This window comes from Dromiciops gliroides, chromosome 2, assembly GCF_019393635.1.
Source record: "Dromiciops gliroides isolate mDroGli1 chromosome 2, mDroGli1.pri, whole genome shotgun sequence".
Taxonomy (NCBI): domain Eukaryota; kingdom Metazoa; phylum Chordata; class Mammalia; order Microbiotheria; family Microbiotheriidae; genus Dromiciops; species Dromiciops gliroides.
In genome coordinates this window covers 76,285,136-76,299,061 of record NC_057862.1, presented here as the reverse complement: position 1 = coordinate 76,299,061, position 13,926 = coordinate 76,285,136, and the positions used below count along the sequence as shown (strand labels likewise).

At 46.0% G+C, this 13,926-nt stretch overlaps 1 protein-coding gene across 1 annotated transcript; it reads left to right on the top strand.

The window, feature by feature from the left end:
- The first annotated feature begins 7,150 nt into the window (after positions 1-7,150).
- On the top strand, positions 7,151-7,934 carry MARVELD1 (MARVEL domain containing 1). Its single transcript, XM_043980175.1, has one exon. It carries the CDS (start codon positions 7,269-7,271, stop codon positions 7,788-7,790), a length of 522 nt encoding a protein of 173 aa, XP_043836110.1. The 5' UTR covers positions 7,151-7,268; the 3' UTR covers positions 7,791-7,934.
- Positions 7,935-13,926: the final 5,992 nt, after the last annotated feature.

The following is a 13,926-nucleotide window of genomic DNA, read 5'->3' as shown; positions in this document are numbered from 1 at the left end:
TGCACTCTCTTTGAGTCTCACTTCTATGGTCACTTTGGCAAATGGTAATGGGACTGCAAGTGCTCCAGTCCCCCTTAGGTGTTTTGGGTTACAGATGCCCTTATAGTGTCTTTGGAGGAATAGTAACTGTTTTTGCACGGACTACAGCCACAACTATTAAAGACCCAGAAAAAAAGATTGTGCCACTAGAATCCTTGTTATTGTCACATGTTTCAATTCAGAAAATGATTTTGACATTGAAGAAGAGGCATGACCATCTGCTTTGCCACTGCACTCTAAGGACCTTGGGACCTCTCCCTTTGATTTGAAGTTGAAACCTTCTGTATTCATCATCTCCAGCGTTAGAATGTGCATGGTTTGAGATCAGGGACTGTCTTATTTTTCTATTTGTATCACCAGGAATTAGCACAGTGCTTTGCACATAGTAAGTATTTAACAAATGCCTTTCCATTTATTCATTTCTGTAATCGCTATCCCAGAACAAGAGGCTCTGTGTTTATAAAGATGGTTTCATTTTAGGAACTTCTTACAAATCATCCTCTTTGGCTCATGCCCCCATCGAGTTTTCCCCCAAGAACATCAGAATATAAATGTTTCTCTAACCCCCAACCCCATCAGAAGTTTCCCCTCAATGTATGAGTTTCATGGCTATTCAGACTAAGTCATATCCAGAGCTGTACCTTGGGTAGCCATTGCCCAAGGATGACAAATGTATAGGGTCCCAAATATAGAGGGCACTCACAGCACTTGGAATCCTTTTTATCAGTAAGTCAAGAACAGATTTTAGCTTCTAGTTAACAAAAAAATTCATTAAAATATTAAGACAAATAAAATAAGATCCCTCCCCTTGATCAACATGTTCTCTTCCCCTCTCACCTACTCTGCACAATGACCCCCTCACAGCTCTTTTACTATCTCTCTTTCCCCTTCCCCCCTCCCAATTTTAGGCAGCATCTAAGAAAAACTTCTTAATTATTAGAACTACTCAAAAGTATAATGGATTGCCTCAGGAGGTAGGACATTCCCTCTCTATGGAAACCTTCAAGTCAGGCTTTGCCCTGGGTATAGGAATTTACCAATAGAGTTAGGCTATAGAGATTGCATTCTTGTAAAAAATAATGAGTTCTAAAAAGAAGCCACCAGATGGCACACTTCTTCCCTTCTGCATCCGTACCCCAGATGAGCTCCTTTCCCCACTGGCCTTCCCAGCAGTGGCCTCATAGTGGTCTAGGAGCTTTGCCCATAGGGACTAAAAGTGACTTTCCCTTCCAGCCTGGTTGAATTAGTAAAATTTAAAAAACAAAACAAAACAAACAATATTCATGGGTGTATTTAGTCCTGCTTGTTCTAGCTTTGTTTAGAAGCATACCTGGTAACAAAAAATGTGGAAATTATACTTAGACTTCAAGCAAAGAATGCATAATCACTTTCTGGGTATAGAGCTGAGGACTACCTGTTGGACTCAGTGGTATCCAGAGTCCCTTCTGACTCATAAGTTCTGTGATTTTTGAGGGAAATAGAATAAATTGAAATAGCTCCTGTTTAGGTCATTACAGAAGAAAGGGCCTTAGGATCTACCTCTGCAAGCACTGAGGCTAGCAGAGCTACAAAGATAGGGCAGGCTTTATTTAACCTAACCAAAAGCAAGCAAACATAAAGGGAAAAGGGCTTAAACCAGAACCCATAAATAATCAATAAACAATTCCCCTTCCCTTTCAGGTTAGCCCTACTTTACAAAGGACCTATATATTCACTTCTAGGGTACTGATGAAGGCCTTCCTTTCTTGTAGGGGGAAAAATTCCTTGGGGCTGATAATTGACCCCTTCCCCCTGGACTTACACAGTCTGCATAGATCACAGCATCAGTGAAGGATATCTCCCAGGTTTACGGCTCCTGTCTCTTGCTGGTCCTTGGCTCTAGTTCTTGTCTGGTCCAGGAATTCAGTGTTGTCCACGAACTCTTCCTCTTCTCCCCAGGGAGCTTGCCAGGAACTCAGCATTGTCTAGGAATTATTCCTCTGGTCTAGGAGCTTCTCACTTTAGCCACTGCCACTGTATTGTTTCTGGGTTACATTTTTGTTCCTTAATGCTTCCCTGATGCCTCTATTAGCTAACATCCATTTCTGGGCCCACTTAGTACTGTCCTCTTCTGGGGGGCATGTGGTTTCCTGCTGCACTTGGTTCCCTGGGAGGGCAGTGTGATAGACATGCTTCATTCCCTCCTGGCTGTGCTGACTCTCTGCCACTATACCTACCTACACAGATATCTTCTTTCCTCCCCTGCTTTTCAGCTTCCTTTTATGTGTTGTCTTCCTCCGTTAGAATGTAAACTCCTTGAGGGTAGGGACTATGTATCTTTTTTGTTTATTTGTATTTTTATATATATATAATTTTGTGTGTGTGTGAAGCAATTGGGGTTAAGTGACTTGCCCAGGGTCACACAGTTAGTAAGTGTCAAGTGTCCGAGGTCAGATTTGAACTCAGGTCCTCCTGGATTCAGGGCCAGTGCTTTATCCACTGTGCCACCTAGCTGCCCCTATTTATTTATTATTAAATTTTTTTTTTTTAGTGAGGCAATTGGGATTAAGTGACTTGCCTAAGGTCACAAAGCTAGTAAGTGTTAAGTGTCTGAGGCCGGATTTGAACTCAGGTACTCCTGAATCCAGGGCTGGTGCTCTATCCACTGTGCCAACTAGCTGCCCCTATTTATTTATTTATTTTGGTGAGGCAATTGGGGTTAAGTGACTTGCCTAGGGTCACACAGCTAGTAAGTGTTAAGTGCCTGAGGCCAGATTTGAACTCAGGTCCTCCTGACTCCAGGGCCAGTGCTCTATCCACTGTGCCACCTAGCTGCCCCTATTTATTTTTAAGATGTATAGAAATATATAACAAATATGTGCACATATATTTATTTATTGACCCCCAGAAGTTAGCAAGGTTCCTGGCACACAGTAAGCACTTAATAAGTGCTTCTTGCCTACCTGCTTGCTTCTGAGGCTACATGGGTTTTCCTTCAGGGAACTCAAATCTGCACTCTGGTTATCGTATCTCTTTGTGTCTCTGCTCTTCCCTTTGAATACCAAGTGAAGGGCATGGCTTAGGTGTATGACAAGCCATGAGTCAATAGCTTTTCTTCAAATGTGGTGTTAATGGGGATATTTACATCTTATATGGAGATATTTTCAACGTCAGAACAAAGGTCTTATCTGTGGATGGCAATGAAGACCCAGGAAAATGCCTAGGCACACACCTCACACAATATAAAATTGTATTCGAGGGGGCAGCTAGGTGGCACAGTGGATAAAGCACCGGCCCTGGATTCAGGAGTACCTTAGTTCAAATCCGGCCTCAGACACTTGACACTTACTAGCTGTGTGACCATGGGCAAGTCACTTAACCCCCATTGCCTAAAAAAAAAAAAAATTGTATTCGAACCTGTCCCCCAGGTTAAGCAGCTAGGTGGTAAAGTGGATAGAATGCCAGGCCTGGAGTCTGGAGGACCTGAGTAAAAATTCAGCCTTAGACATTTACTAGATGAGTGACCCTGGGCAAGTCTGATTGCCTCAGTTCCACATCTGTAAAATGATCTGGAGAAGGAAATGGCAAACCACTCTGTCAAGAAAACCTCACATGGGGTCACAAAGTGTCAGTCAATACTAACGCACTACACAACAAGAATTTCCAGGAGGTTAAAGGGGTGGGGGAAATGGGGAGAATTCCAGATTGGATGAGGTTTCTGTGTACAGTGGGCAAACAGAAAGTGATGAGAATCCTTGATATCCCTATACCTCCAAGCTAGGGTCCTGTTAGGCATTTCTAATTCTCCATTCCTGATGTTACAGTCCTCTTCTAGAACAAAGGAAAACAACAACAATGACTCTCCATACCTTTCAGAATACAAGACACCAGAGTGTATAGTGAAAGGATAATGATCGGCTCTGTTTCTGCTTCATGATTTGAGCTGGTGCTATTTTGTACACAGATAAGTGAGGCTAGGTTTAGGAATAAAGTTTAGAGTTAGGTAGTTATGTGTTAGTTGTACAACCTTATGAGGTAAGAAGATACAGCAGGTAAGATAGGTACAGTCTACACCAGGGACTTTCTTTAGACTACTTATTATTTAGATTTATTGAAAAAATGGAAATCATGATGGGAGGGAGGGGTAAGGTGGGTTGTAGGTAGTAATAGTGATCAAAAAAGGCTAGGATATTTTACTCTTTGAAATCTGTTAAACTATCAAAGGTTGCTAAACTAGTTTTAGGGGTTGCATTATTCTTCAATATTAGATTGTCAATAAAATAGTTTTTTTTTTAAAAGAAAGACATGACCCTTGGGATGAAACTATGAATATCTCTTTGCCTACTTACACTTGCTCATGGAGTTTTGCTGAAAGTTCCTTGGAATGATGGCAAAGTTATACCAAGCTAAAAATAGCATCCCTGAGAAAACAAACTAGTGAATATTTCCTTATAAGATCAACTTCATTCCTTTCAGAATTATGCCTATTGGGTGGTGAGAAAAGGGAGCTAGCTTGAACTGGCAGAGCTGATGATTAAATTTTTGTGTGAAAATTTACGACTTGGAAATTGGCAAACACTTCAAGTCAGGACCTGATTTATTGCTTTGTTGATGGTTTAGAGTAGACTTAAGAAAGTAATGGAGAAAATGTTAACAATGGATATTAAACTTTAAAGTGTGTATACACACATATTCGAAAGCTAGTTGTTAAAATTTGTACATATTTTTTTGAAAGCTGGTTGTTAAACATTACCAATTAGATCCTGTTAATCTAGGTTCTCAAGACCTTTTTCTAGATAACTGGAAAGATTCCCTCCTCGTTTCCTCAATTTCTCCTAACCTGCCTTTCTCTCATTTTGTTCATGTCTTCATGTTGTTTTTGTTTGTTGTTTGTCCTGGTCTTCATGTGCTATCTAAGGACCAGCGTAGCTACATGTGGAGAGAGGCTCACCAGTAAACTGACCACTAGGTGGTAAATTCTTTTAGTCACGATGACCTACATAGAAATGTTCATCAGAAATTGTACATCTAGGGGGCGGCTAGGTGGTGCAGTGGATAAAGTATGGGCCCTGAGGTCAGGAGTACCTGAGTTCAAATCCTGCCTCAGACACTTGACACTTACTTTCTGTGTGACCCTGGGCAAGTCACTTAACCCCCATTGCCCCGAAAAGAAAGAAGGAAATTGTACATCTTCTGATTGTATCTTTCCCCCCTTATTTCCCTTAGTAGACATCTTATTTTCTGACCATTCAAATGAACAGATGAAAAAAGCTTTGATTAAACTTTGTGTCTTGTGCTAAGCACTGGGATTTCAAATACAAGAGGACACTCTCTGTTCTCAAGGAGTTTACATTCTAATACAAGAAGACAAAACACATAGAGGAGTGGTAGCCAGGGAAAGGAATTTTGGTGCCCAAAGCAAGAGGTGGAAGGGGGTTGAGTGCACAGGAGGGCTAAGTGATTTAGCTTGTACTCACTTCATGACTTGGGACATAGATTTGTCCATGACTTGGGACTTAGATTCGATTCATCCAAGCATATTGTCTGTTGGGAGTGTTGGTCTGTTGAGAGAAACTGGGCAGTTGGGGAAGGCAAATGGCAAGGTGACTTGGGTGAATGTGATATCAATTGATTATGGGTTTAAGGCCTTTACCTTTTTAGACTGAGCCTATGATTAAATTTGTGTAGGCAATTTCCAGTGTGGGAACTCCCTCCACTAATCTAGATTGGTAAATCATTTGCTACCTATGGTTTTAGAAAATTGAATGGGACAATGAAAGCTTAAGTCTCTTGCCTAGTAAATGTCAGAGATGGTACTTGAATTCACCTGACTCCAAGGGTGGCCCTTTAATCACTATGTCATTCAAGGTGAATTCTGTGTGATCCTAAACAAATACATTGTGGAAGTGGTGAGTAAATCCTGTCACTGTTGTATCACTTTCCCCTCTAGCTCCATGAGGGCCCACAGAGATTCTGTTCGTTGGCTGGCTTCATCTTTGTTTCCCCAATGCCTAGCACAGTGCCTTGTACAGTGTAGGCCATTGTTAAACATTTATTGAAATGAATTTTTCTTCCTGTATTCCATCTAATTCATAAGTTAGACCAGGGTGGGGAGCAGATTTGCATCCAAGATTAATTAGTGAGCAGCCAGGCTTGGTCCCCTACCTCCTGCAGGCTCTACTATTTGCCCAAGGTTGGCTTCTCTTCTCTAATCCAGGATGATGCCAACTTTATCTCTGATAATAGTTAGTCATGCAGAGGTATGAGTTGTGTTGAAATCAGTTTGCACACAATTTGCAGTGTGAAGATTTGCACCTCAGAAATCTTCAAAGGTTACACATCAGGGCTTGTTGTTGATTGTCTAGATTTAAGAAAGCAACGGCTAAAATATAAACAACGCAGATTAAACTCAGCACAAGTCTGCGCCACCCCTTCCAGAAAGCGGGGTTTTAAACGTTTACCAGCGCAGCTGTTCTCATTCAGAAGGGAGGATCCTACTATTACTTTTATGCAGGTATGGCATAAGGCCAAAGATCTCAGCAGACTTCTCCACGACGTGCACCAGGCTGGAAAAGGAGGGACGTGCTTAGTTTGGCTGGGCTAAGTTAGACGAGAAAAATGGCCATGTGGGTGCGGGCAACAACCTAAGAAAACCAGCACTTTTCCTCCACCTTTCAGAAACAGGCGGAGACTCTACGATTTGAAGTTATGAAAGTAACGGGACCAGATGTACCCAGAGGAAAGAGGAAGGCAGGGCAGCCCTTCGCAGACAGACGCAGACGCGACACAAGTCCTCCGAATAGATCAAAGCCAGAAGAGGGTGAGGAGGGATGGAAGGGTGTATGGGGCTCCTCCCTGGCCAGCCCTGGACGTTAGAGATTGGGAAAGTGGAGGAGAGGCGAGATGATGAGGGGGAGAGGCTGGTGAGAAAAATGGCAGGAAAGGGGGAAGAGGGAGTGTACAAAGTTCGGGGGAGGAGACAGAAGGGGAAGAGAAGAGAGCGGGTAGGAGGGGTGGAGAGAGCTCGAGAAACCGAGGCGAGCTGGGAGGGAGGGAGGAGGCTGGTGTAGAAAGAAGGAGTGAGGATCTGCGGAGAAAGGAGGGGCACGCTAGCTCTAGCTGGCAGCGGGCGGGCCGGGGAGGGAGTTGCCGAAGTCCTCGCCGAGCGGCCCGCACGCAGCGGGCTGGGCGCCCCGCGCCAGGCGCATTCCGGGTCCCTCCGGCCGCCGCCGCCGCCTCCCTCCGGAGCCATGCGCCCCCCGCCCCCGCGCCAGCCCCCGCCGCCGGCGGCTGGGGCGCGGAGCTCGCTGAGCCTGCAGCGATCCTTCCTGCGCAGCCCGCTGGGCGTGCTGCGGCTGCTGCAGCTGCTGGCCGGAGCCGCCTTCTGGATCACCATCGCCTCCAGCAAGTACCAGGGCCCCGTGCACTTCGCGCTCTTCGTCTCCGTGTTCTTCTGGCTGCTCACGGCCGGCCTCTACTTCACCACCCTGCTGGGCAAGCACGAGCTGGTGCCGCTGCTGGGCCCCCGCTGGCTGCTCACCAACGTGGTCCACGACCTGCTGGCGGCCGGCCTGTACGTGGCGGCCTCGGGCATCATGATCGACCAGACACAGCGGCACAGCTACTGCAACCTGAAGGATTACCCGCTGCCCTGCGCCTACCACGCCTTCCTGGCCGCCTCGGTCTGCGGCTGCTTCTGCCTCTCGCTCTACCTGCTCTCAGCGCTCTACGGCTCCTGCCGCCGCTGCCGGGGCCACCAGGACTTAGCGTGAGGCCGGCCCCGGCCGCCGGCGCGGGAGGAGGGAAGCCAACAGAAGAGCCTCCCACCCCAGCGCCCTCCCTCGCCAGATCCCTTCCTCTCCGTTCCTCTCCGCTCCGCACAGCCCCACTCTCCAGCTACCCGCCCTCCCAGCCCTCCAGCCCCCTTCGGAAGGCTCGGCGGCCCGGCCGCCCCACTCCTTCCCTCCCCGTCCCGAGTGCCCCCGTGCCCACGAGACCCAGCCGGGACCGAGGCACAAAGAGATGGACCAACTGTTGCACCCATGGACGCTTAAACAATGGACCAAGGAACAGATGCCCCCGCCGGTCTCCAAGAGGCAGAGACAAGGACTGAAAGCTTGGGCGCAGCCCACTGACAGATTACAAGACTGGCCGGCTACAGACTGTGAAAGGCCGATAGAGACAGACGGAAAGGAAGACCCCCGGAGGCCTGGCTTGCCCATGAAACCCCCTCGCCACCCCCACGGCCAGTCCCCTCTCCCCTCCCTACGTCTAAACGTGGACAGAGGCGCCCGCGTGGATCCCGTGAAAGCTCTTCAATTGAAGCCTGTTCTGTAGCTGTTTCTCAACCCCTCCTTTCCTTCTCAGGGAGGAGCACAGCCTTTTCCTGTGGCCCCTCTTGCAGCCGCTACTCCCTTCGGGCCAGGCGGCAGGCTGTCAGCCAGCCAGCCAGCCAGCCAGCCAGCCAGCCAGCCGGCCAGTCAGTTCGTTGGCTTGCAGGAGGAATAAATGAGGAGCCAGGAAGGCGAGGAGCTGGGATTCCAAGAGCAAGTTTAGCCCAGGTCAGGGCCACGCCTTTTTACATCCTAGAATTGTAGTCACCCTCCCTAAAGACTTGTATCTACACTCTCAGCTGAGTGGGTTTGTGGCCTGGCTGGGCGCTCGGGGCAGGGCGGTGCATCCGGCAGGTTGGCGCTGAGTGCTAGGGAGAGAATATCCCCAAATCCCAAAACACTCTTAGGTGCTAGAGAGCTTCTGCCATGTTGCTCGTTTATGCACCCCCCCCCAACCTACCCCCCATCCACTCACAGAAACCTGCTCCCATCTGTGTGGCTTACCTAGCAGACACCTAGTTGCTTTATGGGCCTTAGGGACCCCAGATTTATAAAATGCCAGAGCAGAGAGAAACCTTATTCATCAACTTCTACTACAAAGGCCATCATTTTCGAGCTGGGAAAACGGGTCCCCTAGAAACGAAGTGCCTTGCCTAAAGTAACAGAACTATTTGGAGGCTGGGCTAAAAAGCATTCTGGCCTCCCGACTTTCAGATTATTTGGTGCTTTTTCTGGTACACAAAAACTGCCTTTCAGTCTAGGGCCAGTGAGGGTCAGAATGTGTCTAACAAGATATGAAGCAACTATTTGCCATCGGTTTTATTAATCCTGACAAATGAGACACAACTTAGGTGCCTCTGCCTGCCCGGAGGTTTGGGGGGTACGTTCTAACGCTCAGGAGCTTTGAGGTAGCCAAGAGCTGGGCAGGATCAGTTTGCACATTAGGGGATGCAGGCTGAATTTGAGTAGACTGTGGGAAATGACAGTCCCTCCTCCTTGACCCAGGGAGATTATTTTAGAAGACTTGGGTGGGGCTGGTGGGGAGAGGTAGCTATGGAAAGTCCTATGAAATGATGACTTCTTTCAGTTCTCTCTGGGAACTGGTTATTTTATTCACCTCCTTACATCTCTTTGGAAAATAAGCAGAGCTCCCTCTAGACTACATTTCGCAGTGAAAAGATCTGCTTCCTGACATTGGTGAGGGGCAGCTTCATGATTCTGAAACCTGGTGAGAATCTCTGTGGTCAACTTGGGGTCCCTGCACTTAGCATTCATATATAGAACAGCCAAGGAGAGAAGTCTTCTGGAGGATGGAGAATCAGTTGGGGAGTGATGGTTGGCCATGAAAGGTAAGCAAATCTTTTTCTACTCTTTCCCCCTGTCCCCACCACTAGGGGATGGAGTTAGGAGAGGTTAGTCACTAAATTTCCAGTGTAAAAACAGAAACACTCATTTATTTTTATATGAATCCATTTTGTGTGGGTTAGGGTTTGTGCCAACTGTTATAAAAACACAGTTTTGAAGTTGCTATATCTTTGAGAAGCCCTAATTAATTTGATAGTACTGACTTGTTTAAAAGTCCAGCCTTTTGGGGGGCAGCTAGGTGGCATCGTGGATAAAGCACCAGCCCTGGATTCAGGAGGACCTGAGTTAAGATCCAACCTCAGACACTTGACACTTACTAGCTGTGTGACCCTGGGCAAGTCACTTAACCCGTTGCCCCACAAAAAAAAAAAAACAACAAAAAAGAGTCCAGCCTTTTGATTAGAAACAGTAATATGGTAAACAATACTATAATTTGGGTTTTTTTTACATAGTATTTATTCAGTTCAAATATTTAAATTCTTACCTAAGACTTAGAAATAAATAATATTGAGGGTGTGGTACTTGGTCTTAATTCCTGCTCTGTGAACTTGGAAACATTTACTTATTGATCAGAATCTCTTTTGCATGTAGGGACAACCCTATCTGATGGAACTTTAGGATTTGATTGTTTGGGCCTTTTAGAGACTCAGGCAAAGAAAGGCATGTTGCAAATATGAAACTACAGGGACAAATGGCTACCAAGTCAATGTGTTTATTTTGCATATACTCTGAATCACTCCTAAATTTATCTTCCCTACCCCACCTCCAACTCCCAAGTCTTTGGCGTGTGCTTTATTGTCACCGCCAAATAACTGACACCAAAAGGGTCTGGTCTAGGTTGTGTAAATACTCTTTTTCTTCTATGCCACCTGAGATGACTGAAACTTGCTCTCTCTTTTTCTGAAGGGAGACCTGGGATTCCATGGGATCCTCTGAGGCTGCTGGTGCCAGTTAGCCTGGGGAAATGCTGCCATGTCCCAGGGTGGGAGGCTGGTCCCCCTGCTCATGCTCGCTGGTGGGAGTACACTTTGTGGGGGCAGATATGATGCTGGGGAACAACAGAGAAGAACTATTTAGCAGAAAACAAGAGAGAATAACTTTTTCTTATGTTTCAGCTTGGTGCAGAACTGAGGGAAGAATCCAAACAGCTGCCCACACCAGCCATCTCTTCATCTTGTTTGGGGTGGTCAGTGCCGGGTGACTGAGAAGACAGCTCTGGAAAGAAGAAGCAAAAAACTTTTGGAGTTTACCTGGGCAATACTGGAACAGCACCATCTGAGCAACTCTGCCAGGGACTGGCTTCCAGAGCCTGTAATACATGACCCTAGGGTAGTGGCAGCTAGGTTTGGGTTCCTCCCAAGTGTGTGTGTGCATATATATGTACTTTTGTACACACACACACATCTGATTTCCTTATGCCAATGCTTGAGGGCATATTCCAGATTTTGGGCAAACAATGAACAGATCTTACTTATCACCTAGTTTCTCCTCCTCCTCCTTCTCATTTCACCATCATTCAAGCTAGATCCCTCTCCCTGGTCTAACTGTCCCCATTACCAGTGCTACTTTTGTTAGTCATGGGTGCCTTGCCGGTTCTGACATCACTTAGATGACTTACCATTAGATTTTATTTGTGGCCTTTCTAATGACATCATCAGCCTTTTGCCTTTGTCTGAGACATACTGTGCTCCTTACCTTTCCAGAGATGAATGGAAGACCATTTGATTTTCTAGATATCCCTTTGGTGTCTAACCCTCCAAATCCTTGCCAACCTGCCTCTCTTGCCTTCCAAGGTAGAGAAAGGGATTTTAGGATTGATGTGAAAATCTTTTTCCCTCCCCACTCCACTCCACTCCACTCCACTTTCCCCTGAAGCTCCAGTCTCATTCAATGTTAGCAGGAATCTTGTCCCAGAGACATTCCAATCCCAGAGGCTCCTCCTAGGCTAGAATCATCCCCTTTTATTGCCAGGACCCAAGTATTCTCAGCTTGAACTGTGCCAAAGACAAGTTCACTAGCCGTTTCCCCTGAGACCCTAGGGTTGGCTCTTAGTGCAGACTTTCCAGGGCTGCTTGCTGAACATGACCTACTAAGTCTCCAGCTGGACCTACTTAGGAAGAAAGCTAAGCAGCAGCCTGCTGGGGCAGACTTGTAGTTTGAGGAGACCTGCCTCCAAGCAGTCATTCCGGTTGCCACACAGTGTGGGGTTTTTTACTAATCTGCTTTTCTGAATAAAGTTTTGTTTATATTTCATATGACTTTGGGAGGTGGGTGAATTCGCATCTAGGGCCTCTTTGTCTCAGGAGATCTTTGTCTTTGCACGTTGGTCACTTTCCCCCTCAACCTTCCCTTCTCCCTGGGCTTGGTTGAAAAGAGGAAATAGAACTAGCCAAGAAATTCAGGGCCTGAGACTGTGGAAGGAAGGAAAGCATGCATTTGTCTGCTATGCATGACTGTGTGTTCGTGTATATCAGTGACGATGCGGTTTGAGAGATGTGTGTGACATAGGATGTGGGAGATTTCCCCCTGCTTTTGCATCTTCACTACTCACCCCACAACCCCCAGAGGTAGTGTCAGCTCCAGAGATTCTTCTGGCACTGATTCCTAGGGGATGGGATGGGAAGGGGCAGGGGCTCTCCCTTTAGTTCATCACTCTGTTGGACAGTCTCACTCTGAGGCAGGGGTTGCCTGAGGTCAGGAACCAGAGGGAAGAAAATAGTATTTGTGTCTGATAGAGGCAGGAAAGCACTCTGTGGTATTTTGGAGGATCCAGTCCCTGCCCAGGGCTCTCAATTGACTCTCTATTTGTAAGCCAGCAGTACCATCAAATGCCAGAGACTAGAGGGCGTCAAGATCGGGATGAATAGCCTTCTAACTTCTCCCTGGCAGAGGGATCTCTGTGAAGCAACATTATTCTGATCACCCCTTCTTAAGAACCTGGAATGACTCTACCACATTAGATTTTGGGAGAGGGTCTTCCAAAAACCTCAGAGGAAAACCAGATCAGATTCCATGGCTTAAAATGGATAGTTCGAAGACAACCTAACCCATCATTCACACAGATGCCAGAATGCTAATTTCAAGGCAAGTAGCTAGGTGTCACAGTGGATAGGGCACGGGACTTGGTATCAGTAAGACCCGAGTTCAGATCTAGCCTTAGATATTTCTGTATAACTCTAGGAAAGCCACTTAACTCTCTCAACTTAGTTCTCTCATCTACAAAATAATAATAGTTTATAATAGCATTTGCATCACAGAGTTGTTAGGCTCAAATGAGATAATTTATGTAAAGTGCCTTGTAAACTTTAAAGTGCTATATAAATGTTAGTAATTACTATTATTCCCCCCTAAATCTTGAGCTTACTCTTCTACAAATATCCATATCATCCATGGGAAGAGATACACATGGGGCAAAGGGAATTCTTCTAACTCCAGGTACCAAAGGGAAGTCCTGGAAGTCCTTTCACTCTCAAGATTCCTCACAGATCAGGGGCAGCTAGGTGGCAAAATGGATAAAGCACTGGCCCTGGATTCAGGAGGACCTGAATTCAAGTCTAGCCTCAAGCACTTGACACTTACTAGCTGTGTGACCTTGGGCGAGTCACTTAAGCCTCATTGCCCTGCAAAACAAACAAAAAAACAAAAACAAGCTAAAAGATTCCTCACAGATCTACTTCCCTATGTCCAGGGCTTATTTGAGGTGATGACAATTTAATAGTCACAGTTAACTTAAGATAAGTATAACATCTCTGTTGGGCAGGTTGGATCTCAGAATCTGTTCTCTTCCACAGCCCAAATTGTGATTATCAGCCACTGTTTTCATTATGTCATCTTAATAAATGCACTGGCTTAGGGTGTCCCTACACAGTTATGTCCCTAGAAGCTAAAAGTGGCAGCTGCCCTCTGGAAATTCAGCCTTCAATGCATGCACCAATTGGTAAAATAGCCATGGGAGAGGGGTGCTACATTGATGCTTTTGAATATGTTGTTTCCCCCAATAGAACATTAGCTTCTTAAGGGTAGTTAATTGAGGAAAACAAAGTGTGGGGAAGAGGACTGAAAAGGACTGAAAAAATCCAGACTACACCTTAGAATTTGTGTGTGTGTGTGTGTGTGTGTGTGTGTGTGTGTGTGTAATTGCATGTTCGGGTCACAAAAAATTTGGCAGTAAATGTTTGATTTGAACATCTATTTTATATACCTATATACC